Source organism: Hesperophylax consimilis, chromosome 13 (assembly GCF_061612785.1).
Source record: "Hesperophylax consimilis isolate HC1 chromosome 13, BYU_Hcon_1.0, whole genome shotgun sequence".
Classification (NCBI taxonomy): Eukaryota; Metazoa; Arthropoda; class Insecta; order Trichoptera; family Limnephilidae; genus Hesperophylax; species Hesperophylax consimilis.
Genome location: NC_142848.1, coordinates 21,581,331 through 21,601,881, shown reverse-complemented (window position 1 = coordinate 21,601,881; position 20,551 = coordinate 21,581,331). Strand labels below are relative to the sequence as shown.

The window sequence follows — 20,551 nt, the reverse complement described above, 5'->3', positions numbered from 1 at the left end:
AGTTTTTTTGTCTATTGTTGTCTATTGTTGTCTATTATTGTCTATGCTTAGCGGCTTGACAGCCCGCATCAAGCCTCTCCGTCAAGCATGGCCACGCCTTCCTGTGATTTCGTGGTGGTCTATGTATATGTACTTCTATGCCTTCCTGTCATTTCGTGACTCGCGGCAAAATGGAATCTGTCAAAGACAAAGCGTTCTTGGCTCTTACGTTAGCTTTATGTTTGAATAAAATAATAAAAAGAAACGAATTTGGTGTCAAGAATGGTACAAGTTAAGGTACCGCTTTACCCATGAGCATTTGCAAAGTGTATTACAGGCTACAGCTATTTTTTGTATGAATATCTTGTGCGGTATTCATACAAAAAATATGTTTTCTCCATTGAAAATTCAGAAAATTATTTATTCTACAGTTTGATTATTAATGACCTTGAAAACCGCTGTCATAATTATTAAAAAATACTAAAATACTTCCAAAAATTTTAAATTAGATGGATTTCTACAAATTGAACACAAAAACAATAACTAAGTACCTATTTTATAACAATTTTATTCAATTTATATCATTGTTTATGATACGTGATATTTATTTGTCTATTGTCGTTTGTCTATTCCCACAAAAATATAAATTCGCATCAAGCCTCGCCGCAAGCACGTAGAATTGCGCAATGCTTGCAAGCCAGCTTCGGTACACGGTCAAAATGCTTGACACAAAGTGCCATAGACAATAAACTACGTGCTTGCGATCAAGCCGCTTGACCGTGTCCACGTCCCTTTTGAGCTATAGTGAGCAAACTTTATAGATTGAAGTTTTTTGTTTCACCATAGAATAGTATAGTTCTTCTAATATCTTTGAGTATACCTGTCATTGGCGGAATCCCTAATACGATATGGAATAACTTCGTGAGGACATTCAACAAAAACAAATCTTCTTTCAGTCCAAAATGTACAATATTCTTTGGTAATATTATTATTAAATAAAACTAAATACGAACAAAGACATGACGTACCAAAGTCATTACTATACAATTCTGTAAATTTATTATCTGTTCGTGCTTTATTGTGGCTTAAAATTGCGAGTCAGCAAACATCTCAATCTGAACATAATAAAATAGTGACACATGTTCATAAAACAATACTAATTGCAAACGACGGTCTTGTAGTTCCCAGATACCTGAATAAATACGGTCAAAGAACTCTGGAATACCTCCTTCCAATAATTTACAACATGTTACCAAACTCAATAAAAAGCTGTGAATTGACTCACAGAAGGAAATGTATGTTAAAAAATGGTTATGTGTAAGAATTTTTTTGTACTAATGTAATTATGTGTATATTTTATGTACTTGTTAAAATTGTATATGTTTTTAAAAAGTAATTGTTAAAAGAACCCGTTGACAAACTGATATCAATCAGTTTAACGGGACTTAATAGTAAAAAACCATAGACATATGAATATTAGTAGACCTGCCCTAAGTGATTAAAAGCGTATTATCCCCACTCCCCATACCGGTTCCATTGGAGCCGGCTGTGCTCGCGTATGGCCTCAAGTGAAATTTGAAAACGTGACGTCATCATTCTTGTGCGAACTATGGTCGAGGCATCACCGATTCATTTTACGAAATAACACGGCAAAATGTTGACTTGTACTATGAAAACTTGTAAAAATAGATGTGAAAAAGAGAATAAACCCAATTGTCGCATTACATTCCATATATAAGCATTATTTTACTTTATTTTAAGCATATTCACATCGTATAATATAGATCAGTTTTAGAAACATATACTATCACATCGAGAAACGTCTGGACGCGAAACACAAAGCTGGTTGGTTGCTGGGAAGTAAATTATGAACATTTATAAAAGTGTCTTAACTAAATACTTAAACGAAATATTAGACTCTGAAAATGGAACCGAATTTTTTTGCCGAATTTGGACTTCGCAAATTTGTTCATAACGTGGCAAGTAATTTGCGCTCCCATGTAAAAATGTCTATTCATTCAAAAGCAGATTTTACTTTTAAGAAGTAAATGGTGATATTATAATGCGGGATGCCTATTTACTGTCAGATTGATTTATTGACGAATCACAGTCAGCTTCACTCCCTTCGTTCTTCAACAGTTGATTTTACCCCTCGCCATTATCTTCTCGTCTATTAATTCCTATGTCTGTGTAAAAAACTGTATTTTTGTAAGTTAATAAATAAAATTAAAAAATATATATTTATATATAACTTACTATGTTTCTTTAGTATTATAATAATATGTAATATGAACTAAGCTTGTCTATTTGACTGTCCTAAATCAGGAATCTTCCTTCCTAGTCTTATATTTTAATGAAATTTTGTAAATCTTTATGGTTGGTTCCAGCTTGAAATATAGAATCATTTGGACCCGATATGTGCCGCTCACCCACTAATTTTAACTTCCCTACATAGAAGTCGGTCTGGACAACGTCTTATTTTATAAAATGCATTCCAAATAGTGGAGTAAAATTCTAACTGGTTTCTAATCTTAAAATATAAAAAAAAATTCAGCCTGCTTATGTTTGTGCTCGCAAAACTCGAAAAGAAGTCAACCGATATCGCTGAAAATTTCAAAGTTTGTTATTATTAGTGCCAGTTGTGTTTAGAGATGTTTAAATAGTAGAAGAAGTTGGGGATGCCTGAGGAATACTTAATGCAATATCTGTGCACCGTAGTGAGATACGAAGTCGAATTAAAGTCAATGTAATATAGTTTTTTTAACAGTAATATTGTGGTATACAGTAGTGAATGGTGGAAAGAGTCGGAGGCGCCCGGGCTTAGACATTAGCAATAGCGAAGCATTATTAGGTGTATAAAAACACACGCATATTCGAATTCAACGTTGTGTCAAAATTTCAAAGCAATCGAACATTTATATGTGTGTGTGTATATACATATATAGATTATTATATTTCTTCCAGTAGATAACTACTATACCGGCTATTCATTAACTTTGCATTAGCACGTTCAGTGTTACAATACTCGTTCGCTGAAGGGTTCTATAAATAATCATTATTACCACTTGAAACAACAATTGAGTAATTTTTTCTTACAAATCATTGATCATGTATTCACATATTAAAAATTCATGTTAGAATTTAAATTTAAAGCAGTGATTATCAAATAGGCCACAGAGAATATACAGAAGTCATAATATTTAATATTGCTCCAAGTAGGTACTACAAACGACAATTTTAAAGTAAATTCATGAATCCTAAAAATATGCGATAAATGTAGGTGCATTCAAAGTCTCTAAGCAGTTTATTTGATTTTATTTTATTTATTTTTATTTTATTTTATTTCAGTTTATTTTCAGTTTATTTCTCATTTGCTTCTTCAAAATTATAAATGGTATTATTGATTCACTTACTCTACTGCAACTCATTCCCTTCAATATCCCCTCGCAAAGACTCAGAAATAATGAACTGCTCTTCCTCAACCATCATTCGACAAATTATGGATATTATTCACCATTGTCCAGAATGTGTAGACTGATCAACTCAAGTCAAAACCTTAACTTTTTTGGGATAAGTCTGAATGATTTTTGCCAGTCGCTAAACAAGAGACGGAATATTATAAGTGTCCTGTGGTCCTGACCCACGGCGTATTCTTGACTTGATTCGACTTGTCACTTTATTTTCTTATATTATAATATCTACCATATGTCTTTGCTTCCATGTACCTTTGTCTACTCCTGTATTTTTCTTTTTACTTTATTCTTGTTATTATTTTGTAATTTGGACGATGTCCGTTAATAAATAAATAAATAAATATGTCATCTTATTAAAATTAGGTAATTTAATTTTTTGAAAGAGGGCTGGAAAATTGAGAAAACAAAAATCTTATATGGAAAAATATTTCTGTAATTCGAAATACCCGAATTTCGATTTTTTTTTTTCTTTTTTACTTATCATCATAAAGAATCGCCTCCGGAAGTGTGTGCACTTTACCACCAGACACCCTGTATATGCTCTGAAATAAATACTAATGTTAGAAATATTACCACAGTAGGACTAACGGTACCACCAAAGATATTAGAAGAACGAGATATGCTATGTTGGCCGCCGGACCGTAGCCGGAGTACTACCTAATTAGGGTACTTTGAACGGTATCGGGACGTGTACGCACAGAAATCTGTTCTATGTATTAGTGCGGATACCTTAGCGCAAGCGAAGGTGTGCAGTAGTATTGGTGAACAAAACCGGCGACACTGGGCAAAACAATTCCACTCAGTACGAACTGCGCATAGCACATCTCGTTCTTCTAATATCTTTGGGTACCACGGTTACTCAAAACAGCAGCCGAAAATCACTTTCTACATAAAGGTATACATTTTTTCATCTCCTTGGACCTAAGCAAAGAAAAAAAATTGCGAAATATTCAAGAAAAAACTTACAACATTTTTAAACACGCAGCCAATTTTATTCTATAAAATTTTATTTTCTTATTCTTATGTTAAAATTGATTATATTATGTGCGCTAGCCCAAAGTGTACATGCCACTTGTCATATATTTGCAACGTATTGACCGCCAATGTTGGTAGGCCAACTGATTATTTTCTGTTTTTACTGATTATTAATATTTTTTCTTCATACATAATTTTTTACTTTTTTACCTGAAATCTACCGGGAATTTCGAAAATTTATATAAAATGCATAATCACCTCCCGAAATTTGCAATTTTCCTCCGGGGTCCAAGTATAGTGTATAGTCGGCCACTAGTTGTGGACTGCAAGCAGAACACGGTTCATCAACAAATAATGTCAACCCATAACCTAACCACGTATTGAACTTGATATTTTTTCTATCAACTGATGATATATTATGATGCTAACCCAATAAACTTATTACGTCATTTTTTACAATTAAATGGATATTTCATTGATCTAGAAATATCGGACAAGAAAAACCTGTTAAAATTTTTTTGACAGTTCTCACCGTTTGAGAGTTTTTGCTGCTTCAGACGGTATGCAAACAGATTATTTTCTGCTTATACATATATGTTTAGTTAGTTAAGTACCTACCTACTATCTATAATTAACTCTTATAAAAGCATTGGACTTTTCGTTTACTTTTTCTGTGACGTAAATTGTGAATATTTTCAGATTATTTGGGCACAACAAACTTCTTTTTCACTGTCATTTCGATTTGGTTCTAGTCATTAAATATTCACGGTTCAGTAAAATAAATATATTTTTTTGCAATGTCACGTTTCGTTTCTATACAAAACTAAGTGAACTTTATAAACTAATGATGACTCTACTGTTGATGGATATTATTATATTTGAAATATGTCAATAATTGTTAATAGTAATTGTTTTCGGAATCGTAATGAATTTAAATATGTACTTATCTCTGAATTTTTACGTTTCGCCGGATATTGCATATAAAAATAACTTTTTTGCAAAGCCAAAAAATAGAATTGTCTGACTTTTTGGATCACAAAACATGCCCACATCGCATGTCTGATATATTGACGGCCGGCATAGTCCAGTGGTAACTCATTGGACTGCCATTCCGAAGGTCGCGGGTTCGAACCCGGCGTGCGCAAATAAATTTTATTTGATTAATTTGTGTTATTTCACAATTAATTAATTAAAATTAATTAAAATTTCACAATTAATTAATTAAAATAATATATAGTATATTTGCGGCACGTTCCAGAGTGGAAGATACTACCAGTATCGCCCTGGTGTATAACCACCATTCAGAATTGAAACGTTGCTCCAAATGGCTTTAGCCGTGTTTAGTGACTAGATCTGAATAGCCAGGTACCTCCCCACCTTCCTCTTTCTCTTCCCCACTTACCTTCAGCCTCACAACATCCCCCAATTGGGGATGCCATAGTCTCACTGGCTCCAGACGGGAGCAGTTGGGACTCTTGTGAGGTTTTCATTGTAAAAAAAAAAAAAAAAAATGTCTTTTTTCTATGGTTATAACCAAAAAGTGGGTACTAAGTCAGTGGCGATATCGTTTGTAATTCAAATCTACATAGAAGGCAATTCTAGTGTGTATTATATTTATTCACTGCTTCAGTGGCATAGAAAAATATATTATTGTAGCACGGGGAATAGGGTATTTTTTTAGAGCCCATGAATCTATTAAGACTGTGATAGACCACGCTATAAGCGGGCTGTATTTTCGTGTCTTGGCTTACTTCAGCATATCGCTCGACATACATTCCCATCGGTAGTGTATAGCCAAGCCGTGATGCGTATGGCGTAGTGTGTCGCCTACCTTAATTTACTACTTAAATTAATAATATTTCGATTCGATGTAATATGTATGCTTCCCTTTCTTATGTTTGTTGAAATAAATAATCTAGTCGAAAAGTTTAATAGTTTCGTGATTTCAGAACCAATGATGAAGATCATGACTATACTTCAATTTACATGATGAACTAGGCTTCTCCACTTGGGTTCAAATTCCGGCTTGCGCAAGTAAATTTTATTTGACAAATTTGTATTATTTCACAAATTATTCATTTAAAAATATATATATATACATATAGTATACATGCAGCACGTTCCAGAGTGGAAATACTCTCAGTATCGCCCTGGTGTAAGACCCGAAATTTAAATATTCAGAACATTGCTTGAAATGGCTTTAGCTGTGTTTGGTGACCAGATATGAATAGCTAGGTTCTCCCTCACCTTCCTCTTCCCCCTATCCTTTCCCTTCACACTACGTTCAGCCTCACAACATACTCCAATTTGAGATGCCATAGTCTCACTGGCTCCAGACGGTTGGGAGCAGTTGGGACTCTAGTGCGGTATTCACATTAAAAAATATAGTCGATAACGTAAAATTAAAGTTTACAAAATAACACAATATAAAATATAATGAAAATAAAAACGAGTGAAATGAAAAAATAAGAAAATACACAGATTTAGGAAATGAAATAAAAAGAATTTGGCATTCTCAGACTATAAAAATATTACCATTCGTTATTTCGGCTACTAGCTACTAGCTACCTAGCTCTCTCATTAAAAATTTAGGCGTATTAGATCTGATATGAAAATATCTGGAGTCGGTGAATTATTTTCCCATTTGATCTCTGGTGAGTTGACGTGTTGTTCTTGTATTGTTTTGTATTTATTTTGCTTATATAATGCACTTACATTGTTGATTGACTAGATGATCATTTGTGGAAAAGTGTTTGGAAGGGTTTAGTTTTTACCATGGGGAAGATTTAATCCGGACAATAAAATCGGAAAAAAAAATTTAAAAAAAAAAAAAAAACTTAGAGATTTTACACAAAGCAGGGGGAATGGGGTGCGTAATTAACCTCGTGATAATTTTTTTGTAATATGCATTTCGTAAATTGTTCAGAGGAACAATGGGTCTGAAAAGATGTTATTGAATTTCGGTATATTAGTGACCTTCCACTGTTTCTCCTGCTAAACACTTTGCCAGTTTCTCCAGGTTGGTGTTCTCAGTTTGGCAGGCAATGTGCCCTATACCTATGCAGACATCAATTGTTTATTTCATTTCACAGTTTGATAACGTAAAAGTGCGTAGAGTTCATTTTCAGTGGCTAGATTACTGACTGTGATTAGGCCTTCGGAAAATAATTTAATCGCACTATTTATAGACATCAAAATGATTATTTTTCAACTTCTCTGAACAGAACAAAACAGACATAAATTTATGGACCTGTCAGAATGTATTTAGTTATTTTCCGAGAGGGAACCTGATAAAACGAGTGGTTGAAAATGATTTTGAATAATATGATGTACAAGAGGTGTTGTATTAAATACCTCATAAATAAAGGCAAATGAGACAATATATTGTAAAGGGTAAATATACCTAGCAAATAAATGTATGTGAATGTATTATCATCCAGTTTGCAAAATGTCACCACTGCAGCACTGGTAAAAGTTATACCTCCGGGTGCACGTAGAAAATAGCCAAAGTCTAACGATCTTCTTACAATTAAGGCCCCGTAGTAAGCGTTCAAACATGGTTTGAAACGGATATATTTAATATGGGTGTTAGAGGGAGCGCGCTAATATTAAAAAAACGATAACAGTTAAGCGAAAATGGTCAAAATTTAATAAAACAAGACTAGTTCAAAATACAGCAAAAATCTCTCGACAAATTCTTTAGTTACATTCGAAGATACACTGTGATTTTTTTCATGGATATAACATATTAAATAACAGAACAAAACGTGTTTTAAATAATTTTTGGAGCTTACTTTGGGAATTTAAAATAATTAACGTTTCGGCATTACAAATGTATAGATATTATCTTCAAAAGTAACATATTTTTTTTAGCACTAGAAAACTTAAAGAGTTAAAGAGAAAGTTGTTATAAATCGGTAGAAAAATTAAATCCAAATAGCATCTGAAAATAGTTATTCTAAATAAATAAATAATAATGCACTTCATGATAATAAAAAATATGTAAAAAAAAATATTTTTTGAGGTCGTAAGAAAACTGAATAGAAGTGCCCTTATTGCCCTTTGGTAAGTTTTTCCCAAATCGTAAATTTCGGTGTCTACTGGTTCTGACAAGGGGCAACAAAATTTTACTCACACCAATACGCCGTTTGGCGCAGCCCTGCTTAGTTTCGATTGCTGATGTCGAAGACGACTTTTTTAATCATGAAAATATTATTCAAAAATTTTCGTAAGATTTTTTCAATCAACTCTGAGAAGCCTGCATAAATTTATTATTAATAATACACGAGATGACAACTTTGAAGGTTAACATTCTCAGATCATTTTTATCATCGAAATGATGTCGAAAACTTTAATAATAAATATCTGATGCCAGAACAATTTTTTTTTAGCGACTATAATACCCCTAGCATTGATTGGACGAATAAAGACTCTTGTAACAACTTAAGCCTGCCAGAAAATGCTCCCGAATTAATAGATGTGACGAACTTAGTCTCACTACATCAAGTCAATCAAGTCTACAATAACAATAATCGACTGTTGGATTTAGTGTTCTCCAGTGATCTCTCAATTCATGTTGTTAAATCAGTTGATGAGCTCCTCCCCCTAGACTGCCACCACCCCGCTGTAAGCATAAACATTATGACAAGTAACTCACTAGACGACACAACTATTCTGCCTAACCTTACTTATAATTGTTCTAAAGCTGACTATCCTAACATGAAACAATATCTTGCTAATGATGACTGATCATTTCTTTGCCTCAAAAATAACAATAATATTAATCACAATATGCAATTATTTTACACAATTATTAATAGGGCCATTGAAAAATATGTACCACTTTCACACTTCAAAGAAGCAAAGTTCCCAAAATGGTTCAATGGAGAGTTAATTAACATAGTAATATGTTAAAAAAATGCCCACAAAAACTATAAAGTATCGAAATCCCTAAACGACTACAAGATATTTCATAACTATAGATCTCAATGTAAAAAATGTCTAAAATATCGTATTTTAATCACATAAATGGGATCGAAAATTTTATACCTTCCAACATTCAGAACTTTTTCAATCATGTTAACTCTCTAAGAAAAAACAAACAAGGCTTTCCCATCTCAATGCATTTCACATAAAAGAGTAATTTCAAAACTTTATATAAGAATCTTTTGCAAAAAATAAACAAGTCGACTGCATATACGAGTATACAGACTTTTCTAAAGCATTCGACAAAGTATCCCATAAACTACTAACCCGAAAACTATTTGCCCTAGGAGTAAGAGATAACATGCTAAAATGGTTTAATAGCTATTTATCAAATCGTAAACTATTTGTTAAAATAAAATCTTTGTTATCGAAAGCTTTCTGTCTTAAAGCGAAAAATCTGTTGTTTATAAACTCAACTGTAATGACTGTAATTCCTTTTATATAGGAAAAACTAATAGAAACTTTGAGATCAGAATTAAAGAACATCTTAGGGCTTTAAAGGGAAACTGTTAATCAGAATTTGCGGATCATTTATTAAATAACGACCATACTTTCGATATTAATTCAGGTTTTAAAATACTACATCTGGTTACAAGGTATCTCAAATCAATAATTTTGAAATCTTAGAAATAAGAAAACACGTGAATATGAAAGCAGATATTATTAATAAACAAAAAAAATTATAAACCCCATTTTAAATATTTTCCCAATTACTCGGTCTTTCCCGTCTAATGACATTTTAATTCCTACTTTGAATAACCCTCCCCCACTCTTACTTCTCCCCGCTCCTTCTACCTCTTCTTTCCAGGGCCGTATTTGTACTTTTCACAAGTATAGGCCACTTCGTTTGCGCCGCCCCCTACCCCCTTCTTGGAAATTGTCACCGATAATATCTATAATAAAAAAAAACATAATCACTCACTTTTAGGCTGCCATTAGGTGACACACAATTTTCAAAATAAATATTCAAATGTAGGAAGTAGGTATTCAAAAATAAAATAAACTTTAAACTTAAAATTTAATTTAACTAGTAAAATTTAATAACAAGAATTACAATTTTTTTATTGACAAAATCATCTATAATATCTTCATAGCTTATAGTATTCATTAAGTCTGCTTCAATGCTCAGAAGAGCCAAAAAGTTAAGTTTTCTTGCGACAGTGAAGACCTTTGGTAATTTTTCACACGCTTTAAACAGGAAAAACTCCTTTCTCCAGAACAATTTGTGGCCGGGGTGCAAAGTGCGATGCGGAGAGCTATATCCAAGTTTGGATAAACATTACACAGAGATTTTTTCCTCAAAAACTTAAAAAGATTCAGTAATGATGTCGATTCAGGTTTCTCTGCCGTCTTATTAGAGGAAAGGTGACGACTACAAAAGTGTACACATTGCTGAACTAAATCGTCTTCTAAATTATTACAGTAATATTGCACAAGAGACTGAGCTTTTTCTGAGACTCTTCGTGTTGAAAATTCACTCATTCTTGTTAAAAATGAAAATTTTTCTTTAAAGATTATATATGCACCATGTCTTCTCTCTAACTCAGCTCTCAGTCTGTCCAGAATTACCAAAAAGGTGTTGACTCTGAAAGAGTCTCTGGAGGTTGTTTCAATCTCCTCATTTGATGCTTCGTCTATGAAGTTTTTTCTCTTAGGGTTCCTATTACTCTTAATGTCGCCCTGATATTGCTTAAGTGCGCTCATTTCAATTGCACTTTTTTCGAAAAAATCAAAGTTTTCTGGCTCTGCTATTGTAAATTCGATAAGAGATCCATAAAGATCAGATACCGTCAGTATATCAACAGATGAGTTCTGAATCTGAGCACTCACTTTATTTAATCTGTCCAAAATAGCATTCCAAAATACGATCATAAATTCCGTTTCTAGTTTTTTCAATTTAATGCGAATTCCCTTTGCTTCAATTCGTGGGATGGGTTTCTGTGTAGCGTCATTTTCAATCATTTTTAAAATCGTAAGTACTTCATCCCAGGAATCTCTTACAATTTGGCAGGCATCTGCTCTTGCTGACCAACGTGTGAGGTTTACTCTCTTCAGCGTCCTTTGTTTTCCTATTTCATTAGCCATTTTTTTCCAACGATCGGTTGACTTCACAAAGAAAGTATATACCTCTTCCAGCAAGAAGTGACAGGCGTACAAGACTCAGCGGCCCACCAAAGTTAATGAATGAGCTGCACAAGGGACTAACATGGCAAGTGGTGCTTGTTCTTGAATTTTGGCTTGTAAACCATTATAAATTCCTGACATATTCGAGGCATTATCATTTGACTGACCCCGGCAGTCTTCTAGATTTATGTTCAACTTTCTAGCTCTAAAGTAATGACATCAAACATATTTTGAGCCTTGTGTCCTACAGAAGTTAAGAATTTAAGAAATCTCTCACATGACTCTCCATTATTTAAAACATATCTAATCACAAGTGTCAGTTGATCTACGTGTGCTGCATCCGGTGTAGAGTCTACAATTAAAGAAAAGTATTTAACTTCTTTCATCTCATCACTAATGCATTTCAGTATTTTCTCAGCCATTAAGCAACTGAATGAACTCGTCGCAGATAGTTTTTGATAAGTATTGATATTTTTGATAATCGCATACACGGCTTACCAAAGCGAGTGAGTGCCGCCCCCTGAACTCTGCCGCCCCTAGGCCGCGGCCTATAAGGCCTATTGACAAATCCAGGACTGCTTCTTTCTAGACCTAATTTTAATTATAACTTTAGTATACTTGTGCTCCTGATGATGTGAACTTGGTTCACGAAACATGTTGAGATTTTGTATCGAAATAAAGTGATGTAAACTAAGTTATTTGTGTTTTAATAAAAAATAAATAATGCCATCACAAAGTGAAAAGCAGTTAGAAGAAGTTTTCTTCGAAAAATATTTATACCGTTGATATTCAATAAATCATTTATTAGGAATCTGCGCAAACACAAAACTGTATTATATACCGTATTATTAACTGTATCATTACAGCAAACTGTATTATATACCTACGATCTTTTAGTGAAACAGATTTTACAAGTGTTTAAGAACCCACCTACGTACATAATGCCTGTCAAACATAGACATATGAATATTAGTAGACCTGCCCTAAGTGATTAAAAGCGTATTATCCCCACTCCCCATACCGGTTCCATTGGAGCCGGCTGTGCTCGCGTATGGCCTCAAGTGAAATTTGAAAACGTGACGTCATCATTCTTGTGCGAACTATGGTCGAGGCATCATCGGTTCATTTTACGAAATAACACGGCAAAATGTTGACTTGTACTATGAAAACTTGTAAAAATAGATTTGAAAAAGAGAATAAACCCAATTGTCGTATTACATTTCATATATAAGCATTATTTTACTTTATTTTAAGCATATTCACATCGTATAATATGAATCAGTTGTTACTATCACATCGAGAAACGTCTGGACGCGAAACACAAAGCTGGTTGGTTGCTGGGAAGTAAATTATGAACATTTATAAAAGTGTCTTAACTAAATACTTAAACGAAATATTCGACTCTGAAAATAGAACCGAATTTTTTTGCCGAATTTGGACTTCGCAAATTTGTTCATAACGTGGCGAGTAATTTGCGCTCCCATGTAAAAATGTCTATTCATTCAAAAGCAGATTTTACTTTTAAGAAGTAAATGGTGATATTATAATGCGAGATGCCTATTTACTGTCAGATTGATTTATTGACGAATCACAGTCAGCTTCATTCCCTTCGTTCTTCAACAGTTGATTTTACCCCTCGCCATTATCTTCTCGTCTATTAATTCCTATGTCTGTGCTGTCAAAGAATTTTAATAATTTAATTTAATTTAATTTACAAGACTGAGTAGGTAATGACACTGATACAATTGGATGGTAAGTATTATACTAGCTGACGTGTACCCGGCGTTACTCGACTTTTCTCTACTTTCAATAAATATAATATCCATGTTTTGTATATATAAACCTTCCGGAAGAAATTCTCTAATTGATGGTGCAAACTCCGTTGCATAATTTAGAAGAACTAAGCGCACAAACAGACAGACGCGGATAGTGACTCTTATACTATTGAGAGATACCAATGTATTGGTTAACATTACAAATTTACTAAAAGTTTATCAGGCCTTTATGGCGATGCACAACGTCGTGTAATATTTTAAATTCAGCCGCTGTCAATAACAACCCTTACGTAGATGGTGATAAGGTTTAAATTCCCGCTCAACACCATCCGCCTGTTTTGATTTATGCAAGAAAAAAACATGGCCAAAAAGTGCCTTTTATTTTATTTTGTGGATCTTCAGGTATAAATATTTTTTTTTTTTCGATCATTTTATAAATAACTTAATTTGCCACATTATACAATAAAATCATAACCGATAATGGGTTCGTAAGTAGGAGATTTTGAACTTTAAAGCAGTTTTCATAGGCCTTTACATTATTTTTTTCTGGGCTTATAAAAAGACTTATCTAAAAAATACTCGATTATTTCAAAGGCCAAGATGTATTCTACTCGCAGTATTTAATTAAAGCATCTAAAACATTTCTAGGCGACCAAATTTTCAAACCAAAAACACATGATTTTGCATTACTACGTATGGCATCGCCTTAATCCCGTTTTTAGTTCATTATGATCTGGAATGTTTCGGGATGTTTCCGAACGTTTTAGACTGTACCCGAACATTCCACAACATTCCAGAATGTTCCGGGATGTTCTGGAATGTTGTGGAATGCTCTCCAATGTACCAGACTGTTCTAGAAATTTCTAGGGGACGAAACTTCCAGCCCTTATACTTCAAAAGCACGCCCTTCAGGTAAAAACGGGAACCTTCTTCATGGATGGGGGATAGAGGCTACCACACCATATAACTCCCTTGAGCGTACCGGGACTCGTTTCTGAGTTTTAGCGGCACATATTGTACACGAACTTTTATAATATATATTTATTTTATATTTATCGGGTACGCGTCTTATTTTTATTAATTAAATGATTTAATTTTATCAGCGTTAACAATTACTGGTATAAGATATAAAAGATCAGATCTGTTCGCAATTTCATTACGAAAAAAGCAGTAATTATTTTAAATTAGTTAACTTTTTCGTAAATTAAAAAAATTTCCACAGACACACCGTGCCAAACAGTTGATGAAAATATTAAAAAAAAACTTAATAATGGATTATAATTACACTAGAAAAAGATTAAAAATAACCTATAACGCAGATAAAGCCAAGGTTGATTATGTTAATCTGGTTCGATCTAGCGAAACAAAAATTCAGATTATAAGTAACAGTAAATTACGGTCTGCACGTTTGTAAGGAGACCGGTACATCATGTAAAATATTTTTAAGACTGTAAAGTTTAGCCCACTGAAGAGCTAAACCCATAGAAGTGTGTGGTGCGTGCCAGAAGGAAGCTCAATTTTCGTAAATTGGCAACCTCAGGCATACATCACTCGTGCTATCTGTTAGGCGGTCTAGCCAAGAAACATTATGCAAATCTGCCTGACCTTGAGGATTTTATCCACTTTAATGCGTTTTTGTGACTAAATCACATATCCAAAGCAGGCGAACTCGACCTTTGATTTTATGAATTAATACGTTGCCATGAAACTTATTTATTTTAGATATGCATTTGCAGAATGAAATATTTGCCATATTATATGAAAACAGTAAATCAACTGAATTTTTTAATATTTTACCAAATTTACAATGCGAACGTATTTATTGAATTTACTGCATTTTCTAATGGCGCAGATACGCTTGCAACTGAACTAACTAGTTCGTTCCTTTACTATGATTCGCGGTCCGGCTCTCAAGTGTATACGCGCCATAATATCTTAATACTATTCTTTAACCCTTTAAATGCCGGAAGGTATTTTGCTCGGATGTACCGACAGGCTGCGAATTTTTTAGCTTTAAATGAAGCTTCATTTAGATCACTCTAAAGTCGATATAATCTGTGAACTGTTATATTATAATTATTTCTTCATCATCCCAATAGATGTCACCGTGGGTTCCATATTTTAGATTTTTCAAATTACTTAAGTTTGACAAGCAAAATCGTCATATAGAACAGCGTGTTAACGCGCTCATTTTGTATGGCCGGCCTTGTGAGCACGGCTACCTAAAGCGCGTAAACGCGCTTAAGGCACACAACCGGTTAAAAAAAAATTATAGCCGAAGAGAGAGGGAAGGAGATGAGGAAGAGAAAGGTTAGGAATGATTTTTCCTACATCATTATGTATTTTATAAATTAGCTTTCACAAATAAAATAAAAACAGTTAGTTAATTATTGCATTTTAATAGTTTATTTTTTATATAGATGCTCAAACACATTTTCTAAGTATTTAATTTAAAAAAAATTGTAGTAATCATAATAACATTTTTAGCAACACTTGAAATAATCTAGAGTGTTGAATTAAATATGTGTTCAATAAAATAAATAATAGTCATAATATTAGATAAGTGAAAAATTCATAACCACTCTCAATGACGAATAAAATAAAATAAATTAATTGATCAACTTACACTTTAAAAAAATAGATTATTTACATTTCGCATTAAAGTGACTAGATACTATAAAACACTATTAATAGTTAATTTTAGATAGTAAATAAATTATATTAAGAAATACTCATTAGAAAAATAATATTATATTTGGAAATGTGAATCGAATCAAAAATAAATTTGTATTATTTAATATGAGTCAAAGACAAAATGATTTTTATGATGTGGAGATATTAAGTCGTTACAAATGAAGAGAAAGTCATAATCATCAGTCATCAATCTAGTAATAATTACTTGAAATATTTTGAAATGAGAAAATGGCCAATTATCTTAATGGTGTTAGCAAGTTCACTTTAATTACAAAAATATTTTTTAGCCCTTTTAGACCTAACAATAATGCAAATTAACATAAAAAAATCTTAATTAGAAAAAAATGGTAGGTACCTACCCATTATTCAAATGTTATATATTTTTTACCTGTGAAGATATCAATTCAGGTCTCAAAAGGGTTACAAACATTTATTTCTTCTAACATATACAGTTAGACAGTTGAAAACATAATGGTACGTATACATTTGCGAACCGAAACGCGAACCGAGCCTCGAATTACGGGAAAGAAACAAAGTAACTGCAAGCAGCGTTTCGCGCCATTTTCGGTCGCTTAGTTATTTTCCCATAAGTTGAGGTTCAGTTTGGCAGTTCGGCTCGCGTATGTATACGTAGCACTAGGGTGCGTATAAACAGGACAAAACATAGGAAGAATTACGGAAAGGAACGAAGCAACCGCAATCAGCATTTCGCACCGTTTTCCGATTGCTTTGTTCCTTTCGTATGATTTGTGGCTTGGCTCGCGGTTTTTTTTCTGTATAATATACATAGCATAATATACTTACATAATAAAACACGGTATTTATAAAATATCATGTTTCTTGTTCTTACAAAAAGTCGAATTATTAAAATCTCTAATCGGACATTTTATTACATAAATCAAAGTAAACAGTATTACATTTAATAATCACACTAATTTAATTATTTACAATAACTTTTAAAGCAATTATAAAAATATATCCTAATCGAAATTATATAACAATAATTAGTTCAGAGCTGTAATAATTTTTTGTTGTTGAATTGTAATAGAAAATTGTAAAGTGACAAAAACTTACACCTTTTGGTATGTTCTGTTTTGTTAGCAAACTAGAATGAGATAAATTATTATGTAAATTTAAAAAAAAACTCAACTAAACAGGAACTCAAATCAGAAGGATTACACTGTCTTAAAAAGGGGTATTATTAAAATATCATATTAGCAATTAAACTAAACACTAATTTTAATTGGTCTAATCAATAAATAAATTGTGACTTATGAGATAAAATCAACACATATACAATCATTAGATAAACATTTAAACTATATTTACAGAATTTATACATCTTACTTATATGTTACTTCATCAAAATATATATAAATGTTCGTTTATTCAAAGGAATTAAAAATTAAACACTCCTTTTTACTTTGTCAATATAAAATGCAAAAGAATATTACTAACTTTTTATTTTATATTGATCGGTAAAAGTGATTCAATTATAAAAAGCGTTGATTTAACAAATAGTTTTTCTTTCATATCCCATGTATTATTTGTACCCATTTAATGAAAGAAATTATGTCTTTTATCCATTATAATCAAGTCAGTTCTAACAAAAAATCTTTAAGAAATCAGTTTTATTCTAAAACACCTTAAACAAGTCGAAATCAATTGTACAAGTCAGTTTTAATAAAAATATATAGCACTTGCAATTAAAAGTTAGTTTTTGTTCAAACTTGCAGTATCGAGTCAGTTTTAGTTAACTCTAGTATAAACAAGTCCATTTAAGCGAAAACTAGTCAATACAAGTGAGTTTTATTGAAAACTTGCTTACATGTCAGTTTAACTAAAACATTCGTTCAATAAGTCGATTAATTTAAACTACCTTCGCAACCAGTAACCAGCAACCAGGCCAAGTACCGTACAAATCTTACTTCTAAAGCTAAGTCAATAGATAAGAAGTAGGATGAGAAGAAGGATTAAGCTGTGACAGGAATTATAACGTCATTGTCCAGGTCTTCCTGCTTGATGCTGGAGGTGGAGATGAGTCTTCGCACAGAGTTGTGGTTGTCCAGAGAGCGGCCGCTGTCCCCGTTGGATGTCCCACTCCGAGACAACAGGGGGTTGTCACACACAAACTGTTTGCACAGCACTGTCACCTGGAATAAATATGGAGTTGGTCATACATTTTAAAAAAGATTCTCAGAAACTCCGGTGTTAAGGTAAAAGGAGGAGAGAACGAGAGCATAAGATAAAGATAGAATAATGAGAGAATGAAGGAAGAAGAGAACGAGAGAACGAGAGAATGACTGAGAAGGAAAGAATAATCAGAGAAGGAGAAACTAATGGGAGAAAATGAAGGAGCAGAAGAAGGAGAAGGAGAAAGGAGAAAGGAGAAAGGAGAGAGAAAAGAGAAAAGAGACAAGAGACAATAATGATAAAATGAGGGAACAATAAGAGAAATAGAGAGAAAGGAGAGAGAAATGAGAGAAGTTGAGAAAATCAAAGAAAGGTAATAATTCAAATGGTTTGCTTACAGAATAGTAGGCCATGATTGCGCCCAGTATGGACCCGGCCAGCACGTCCCACCAGTGGTGGCGGTGGTCTGTGATCCTGCTGAGCGAGCATACCATCGACCAGGACACCACCAGTGCCTGCAGCAGTGGCCCCAGCACGCGCGGCCGGAGGGGGCACACCCTGGCTTGCAGGTAACCCTGACAAAATAATACAGAACATGTCAGTCAGTCAATGTGCAATGAAAGATAATTATCAGTGGGTTCATTTATAGTTTTATAAAAACCTTCCACCAGATCCAACAGGCCGCTGATATAAGTGAAACGATATCTACTGTTGTAATTTGTAATATGGAGGATGTTTATTTATTTTACATTAACCTAAAATACTTACAAATAAGTATAGAGCCACGAAGACAGAACAGGCAGTGTGCCCCGATGGGAAACTCTTGCTGGAATCTCTGACGAAGAATGCGGAATGCTCCTTGTTGGTGCATGTGTAGTGTGTGATGAACCTGCAATTCAAAATAAACCGTAAATAAAAACACCTTTTTAATAACAACTTTTCCCAGAGGTCATTTGGTACCTACACTACAAAAAATAAAATTCAACATGTATTCAAATAATTGATGGTTATAGAATTTTTTTACCAGAAATAAAAATATTAATTTAGAATTTTTAACTTGTAAAAATGACGTGGCGCCAAAGGAATTCTTCACATGACGTCACCATGTGTGACGTCATGTGAGAACTCGCCCGCCTACGACCTACGACCCTATGCGGGCGGTATAAGATGACGTCAGAGCCAAGCGGTAGCGTTCAGATTTGTTGATTTTTTAAATTCATTTTTCAAAATGATTTTTTAACTGTACAAAATACCACACACAATAAAACTTATGCATCATTCAGAAACGACATCAGATTTATTTTGAAAGTCGTAAAATTTTGAGGTTTTTCATTATTTTAATTTTATTTTTATGAAAATGTGTTGTATTTGGTAGGTACCTACTATTATATTTTGGAAAAAAAATAAAAAGTTATGTCCTCAGCAAGCTCTAATTAATATCTATTATACATTTGTAAATAACACGAAGTATTTTTGTAGGAGATGGGAGAAAACTTTGATGATAATGAAAAGTATTAACGTAGGTATGTACTCACTCTCCGGTGATGCACGTGTCAGCCTCCTTGGGCGCGCACGTGTCCAGGAAGTGGGGTCTGGGCTCGCCCACCACGAACTTGGCCACCTCCATGAAGATGAAGGTTAACACCATGCCTACCAGGAACTCACGGTACCAAACGTATATATTGCTCAGGGCGGACTTGCACCGCGCGTTGGAGAACGACAACTTCTCCGGCCTGTAGAGAACCAACTCCACCACTAATATCTGAAAAAAAAAAAAAAAACGTATTTTACTCTTCATAATAGACAATAGAACCAGAGGGAGATATTTATGTCATGGAAGGGTGCAGACTGTCGCCGAGCTACGACCATAAATAAACCACTCACTAGATCGATATCTTTGGGCTTTTTGTATGAAACAAATTGGTCCTAGAAAACCATAGATGTGCCAATATATAGACAGTAAAATTCTCCTTCGGAGCCTACTTATTATATGTAAAACTCTGAAAGTTTATTCCATAGACTTTTCAGAGTTTTTCATTGGTGGATATAGTTAGGCAATCATATGACGTGACAATATTTCGGTTCCAATTTTCGATCGGAGTTAAACCCCCCTGGCCACGACCGAACTTCACTGCAATAGGGATGGTATCTATTGCATCGAAAAGACACCTTCTGATTTCCCTCATAATCATAATCATCAGAGTCAGAATTTCGCCTCTTCCACAAAATGTTCTGTTCCCATCCTGCTTCAATATTCAGTCAGTCCAGTCTTTGGAACTATACATACAAGAAAATTATAACTGGCGGAAAGGGTAAAACTACGAGCTACATCGATTATTTGTAGAGCCGTAGAATCGAAATTATCGGCAACGAAAGAGGCGTCTTTTTAATACGTCTGAAAGCAAAACCGAA

The 20,551-nt window shown here is 33.5% G+C and overlaps 1 protein-coding gene across 1 annotated transcript in view; it reads right to left on the bottom strand.

Annotated features, from left to right (window-relative positions):
• LOC149418590 (uncharacterized) overlaps positions 1-20,551 on the bottom strand; it is a 156,352-nt gene that overhangs the window by 18,989 nt on the left and 116,812 nt on the right. The window contains exons 4-9 of the mRNA XM_089639125.1: positions 19,675-19,901; positions 18,908-19,028; positions 18,538-18,714; positions 17,986-18,159; positions 10,209-10,306; positions 4,686-4,750 (exon numbers count right to left, since the gene is read on the bottom strand). Coding sequence (XP_089495251.1) covers positions 4,686-4,750; positions 10,209-10,306; positions 17,986-18,159; positions 18,538-18,714; positions 18,908-19,028; positions 19,675-19,901 — 862 coding nt within the window. The remainder of the gene's footprint in view (positions 1-4,685; positions 4,751-10,208; positions 10,307-17,985; positions 18,160-18,537; positions 18,715-18,907; positions 19,029-19,674; positions 19,902-20,551) is intronic.